This window comes from Dipodomys merriami, unplaced genomic scaffold (genome assembly GCF_024711535.1).
Source record: "Dipodomys merriami isolate MVZ:Mamm:240054 unplaced genomic scaffold, mDipMer1.0.p SCAF_84, whole genome shotgun sequence".
Classification (NCBI taxonomy): domain Eukaryota; kingdom Metazoa; phylum Chordata; class Mammalia; order Rodentia; family Heteromyidae; genus Dipodomys; species Dipodomys merriami.
Window position 1 is genome coordinate 970,194 of NW_027206446.1, and position 5,056 is coordinate 975,249.

At 46.0% G+C, this 5,056-nt stretch overlaps 1 protein-coding gene across 1 annotated transcript; it reads left to right on the forward strand.

The window, feature by feature from the left end:
- The first annotated feature begins 106 nt into the window (after positions 1-106).
- On the forward strand, positions 107-1,306 carry Capza3 (capping actin protein of muscle Z-line subunit alpha 3). Its single transcript, XM_070011560.1, has one exon. The coding sequence runs from the start codon at positions 395-397 to the stop codon at positions 1,289-1,291; it is 897 nt and encodes a 298-aa protein (XP_069867661.1). The 5' UTR covers positions 107-394; the 3' UTR covers positions 1,292-1,306.
- Positions 1,307-5,056: the final 3,750 nt, after the last annotated feature.

The window sequence follows — 5,056 nt, forward strand, 5'->3', positions numbered from 1 at the left end:
TTTTTTCTTTTCCCCTTTGTCTGGAACTCCATTGTGATCTCAGTGAGAGTTCCACATTCCTTCCAGAGAGAAGTTCCTTTGTGAGTTCAACAAGCAGCCCCAACCCCCCTCAGAACCCACCGAGACCTCTCCCCCCACCCCCTACACACACACACACACACACACACACACACACACACACACCCCTGAACCCCACATTGGCATCTTCGTGGTTGACGATCGTCATCATCTTCACCTTGAATGATCAACACCTTGGTGGAGGGGGAGGGAAATCAGAAAAGCCAAAGAAGAGGTGGGGGGTGGGGGTGGGGGGTAGAAGTCGAGTGTCATGGTATGCCTTCTCTGAATCCTCTCGCCTCCAGAAGCTTCTCCCCCTCCTGGCCTTTGGCAGATCATGTCCCTTAGCATCCTGAGTCGGAAGGAGAAGGAGAAGGCCATTCGCAGGCTGCTGGTCCAGGTGCCCCCCGGAGAGTTCGTCAACGCCTTTGATGACCTCTGCTTGCTGATCCGAGATGAAAAGCTCATGCACCATCAGGGAGAATGCGCGGGCCACCTGCACTGCCAGAAGTATTCTGTACCCCTGTGCATCGACGGGAACCCGGTCATCCTCTCCCATCACAACCTCATGGGCGATCGCTTCTTCGACTACCAGAGCAAACTGTCCTTCAAGTACGACCTGCTGCAGAACCAGCTCAGGGACATCCAAAGCCACGGGATCCTTCGCAATGAGGTCGAATACCTGAGGAACGTGGTCCTGTGTGCCCTGAAACTCTACGTCAACGATCACTACCCAGCAGGCAGCTGTAACGTCCTCAGGAAGACCATCCACCAGAAGGAGTTCCTGATCGCCTGCATTGAGGACCACAGCTACAACTCTGGGGCTTTCTGGAATGGTCTGTGGAAATCCAAATGGATCTTCCAGGTGAATCCCTTCCTCACCCAGATCACCGGGAGGGTCTTTGTGCAAGCTCACTTCTTCAAGGGGGTCAACCTGCACCTGCAGCTCTCCAAGGATCTCAAGGAGAGCGTGGAAGTGGTGAACCAAGCCCAGCTGGCGCTCAGTTTTGCCCGGCTGGTGGAAGAGCAGGAAAATCAGTTCCAGGCTGCCGTCCTGGAGGAGCTGCAGGAATTATCCAGGCAGGCCCTCCGGGGCATTCTCCGCAGAGACCTTCCGGTCACCCGCACGCTCATCGATTGGCAGAGGATCCTGGCAGACCTGCACCTGGTCATGTACCCCAAGCTGGGCTACGTCATTTATTCCCGAAGTGTGCTGTGTAACTGGATCATATAATGAAGTCTGCCTGGCTATGCCCTACGCCTGTCTGGCTTGTATTTCTTGGGGAGGAGGCCTTACCCAGGGTTAGGGAGTAGTGGTTTTATTTAGGTCATATTTACCAGGTAGTATTTCTTTAAAGATAGGGAAGGGGGAAAAGAAGAGTAACACTATGTACATATCATCAAGTTAGATGTTTGTAAAAGCTGGGGCGTGAGAAGGAATATGGGTTCTAAATTTGCCTTAGGGTATTTTAGAATGTAAAATACTTGCCAGGCATCAGTGGCTCCCACCTGTCATCCCAGCTACTCAGGAGGCTGAGATCGGAGGATCACGGTTCAAAGCCAGCCTAGACAGGAAAGGCCGTGAGACTCTCATCTCCAATGAAGCACCAGAAAACCAGAAGTGGTGCTGTGGCTCAAGTGGTAGAGCACCAGCCTTGAGTGAAAGAGTTCAGGGACAGGGCCCAGGCCCTGAGTTCAAGACCCAAAACTGACCACAAAAAAAAAAAAAAAAAATATATATATATATATATATATATATATATATATATATATATATATATATATATATGGGGCTGGGAAGGTGGCTCAGTGGTAGAGCGCTTGCCTTGCATGCATAAGGCCCTGGGTTTGATTCCTCAGCACCACATAAGCAGAAAAAGCTGGAAGTGGTGCTATGGCTCAAGTGGTAAAGCACTAGCCTTGAGCTGAAGAGCTAAGGGACAGTGCCCAGGCCCAGAGTTCAGGCACCATGACTGGAAAAAAATAAAAAATAAAAAATAAAAAATAAATAAATATATATATATATATATAATACTTTACTATTAAAATACGTTGGAGTAGAAAATGCTTTTACATAAATTCTATACTATTTCAAGACAGAAAATACCTTATATATAGCCGGGCACTGGTGGCTCACACCTGTAATCCTAGCTACTCAGGAGGCTGAGATCTGAGGATCACAGTTCAAAGCCAGCCCAGGCAGGAAAGTCCATGAGACTCTTATCTCCAATAAACCACTAGAAAACCACAAGTGGTGCTGTGGCTCAAGTGGTAGAGTGCTGGTCTTGAGCTGAAGAGCACAGGGACAGTGCCCAAGCCCAGAGTTCAAGCCCCACGACCGACAAAAATAAGATACCTTATATATATTTTATATGAAATATCTTTTTATCATTATACTGTATCTTATCTATACTGTATCTTATCTATTATCATTATACTGTATCTTATCTATTTTATATTTATATTTCACAAGAAATATCTTTTATTTGTACTGCATTTTAGTGTATAATATATATTTTATTGGGGCTGAGCAGGTGACTCAGTGGTAGAGTGCTTGCCTCGCATGCATGAGGCCCTGGGTTCGATTCCTCAGCACCACGTAAGCAGAAAAAGCCAGAAGGGGCACTGTGGCTCAAGTGGTAGAGCACTAGCCTTGAGCTGAAGAGCTGAGGGACAGCGCCCAGGCCCAGGGTTCAGGCCCCAGGACTAACAAAAAAAAATTTTTTATTTACATGAAATATTTTATATTTTATATTTTAACTACATCAAAGTGTTTCAAACACTAAAATACTTATGATACTGCAGAAATATTGAATAAGTAGTGGCCAGGATTAAGGGTGTGTGTGTGTGTGTGTGTGTGTGTGTGTGTGTGTGTGTGTGTGTGTGTGTGTGTGTGTGTGTGACAATCCTGGGACTTGAACTCAGGGCCTGGACACTGTCCCTGAGCTTTTATACTCCATGCTTATGCTCTACCACTTGAGCCACAGATCTGCTTCTGGCTTTGTTTTAGTAGTAGTTTCTTAGAGTTGAGAGTCTCGGGGCCTTTCTTGCCCAGGCTGGTTTTGGGTCCGGTCGTGGGGCCTGAACTCTGGGCCTGAGTGCTGTCCCTCAGCTCTTCAGCTCAAGGCTAATGCTCTAGCACTTGAGCCACAGTGCCACTTCCGGCTTTTTTCTTTTTGCTTATGTGGTGCTGAGGAATCGAACCCAGGGCCTCATGCATGCAAGGCAAGTGCTCTACCACTGAGCCACCTTCCCAGCCCGCCCAGGCTGGCTTTGAACAGCAATCCTCACATGTCATCCTGCTGAATAGCTGGGATTGATAGGCGTGACATGTCTTATAATAAAGCCTTTGTGCACAATGTCGTTTTGCTGCTGCTGTTTTAATCATCCATCTGGTTCTAACTTTATCCACATTTTCTGCAGAAGAACCTAAGGTTTCCCATTGAATTGTTCAGACAGACAGGGTCTGCTTAGGCTGAGAATGAGCCACACTAAACAGCATAAAATTCATGGTGACCATTTTGGAGACTGGAAACCCAAGACCGAGATTCTGGTAGAAGCCGTGTCTAAATGCCAGCCTGGTCCCACATAAAGCTCAGCATCCAGGCCTCCAACACCTCCCAGACAGCTTATATTAATTATAACAATATTAATAATAACATTTTTTATAAAATGAGTCCATGCATGTCAGCTTTCCCAACTTTCACAACCTGGCTAGAAGAAAGAAAACTCTGGAAAAAGAAGCAAATGGCAGAATCTCAGACACAACTGCTCTGCAGAGATTTCTCACAAGCCTGCATTAAATCAGGCTTTCCTGGACTCTTCTCCTCTTGCTCATTTAGAAATGCCAGAAGTTAAAGAAATATATCTATGTGCTACGTGAAAAGCTGAGTTGCAAAGCTATTCAAGTAACGTGTGTTTTTTTCCTTTTTCTCTTTTTTTTTGGGGGGGGCCCATTTTCATTCCCTAGAGAGAGTAGGGAAGGAAGTGGGGACAGTGTCTCCCCCTAAATTAGAAAGGTATCAGCTCTGCTGAATTCATTTTGTTGTACAGAAATATAATTCTGGCCCTACTGGGTTGGTTATTTGGGGGTTTTCTTTTCTGTTTATGTTTGTTTTTATCTTCTTGAGTCACTTTTTGTCTTATTTTAGAACGTGTCTCCTCCACAATGATCAGATTCATACCAGGAAGAAGTTATAGCAGGAGAGAATTCACTCATTGGACAGATTGGTTTATTTTTCCCCCCTTCACGAGGAGCTGTGATCTGTCTCTTCAGCCAAGGAGCCGTGAAGGCCACAGCTGAGGGAAATAAGCAGGGAGGCCACAAGTAGAGCAAAATCAGCACTGCGATTCCCAAACACAGTGGAGAGTAACCAGCATGCGCCATTAGAGAGCACACAGCACCCACAGCAGTTCACGCCTGCAATCCCGGCAACTCAGGAGGCTGAGACCTGAGGATCACAGTTCAAAACCAGCCCGGGCAGGAAAGTCTGTGAGACTCTATTTCCAGTGAACCGCTCAAAGAGCTAGAACATGCTCAAGTGGTAGAGCACTAGCCTTGAACAAAAAGATCAGGGACAGCATCCAGGCCCTGAGTTCAAGCCCCAGGACCAGCACAAAGAGAAGGGGGGGCGGGGAAAGACAGACAGAGGCAAAGACAGAGAGAGACAGAGAGTCAGAGAGACAGAGACAGAGAGGCAGAGACAGACAGACAGAAAGAAGAAATATCAAAAACTAAGTGAACAAGCATTTCTCTGATTTGTATATAGTTCCTTTATCACCTCGAACTTTTTCATCTAATCTCACCAGATTTTACCTTACAATAAAATAAGTTCATGCTAAAAAAAAATAAAATCTTTTGTTGATCATTCTACTTTGCTACCAATAATGTGTATTTTTGAAACTTTTCTTTTTGATCAACAAGTATCCAAAGCAATATAAACAATTTGCGGGGCGCGGGTGGCGCATGCCTGTCATTCTATTCAGGAGGCTGAGATTC

Bases quoted from the DNA above. Each gene is read 5' to 3' on its own strand.
- Capza3 (XM_070011560.1), top strand. From the start codon at position 395: ATGTCCCTTAGCATCCTGAGTCGGAAGGAGAAGGAGAAGGCCATTCGC.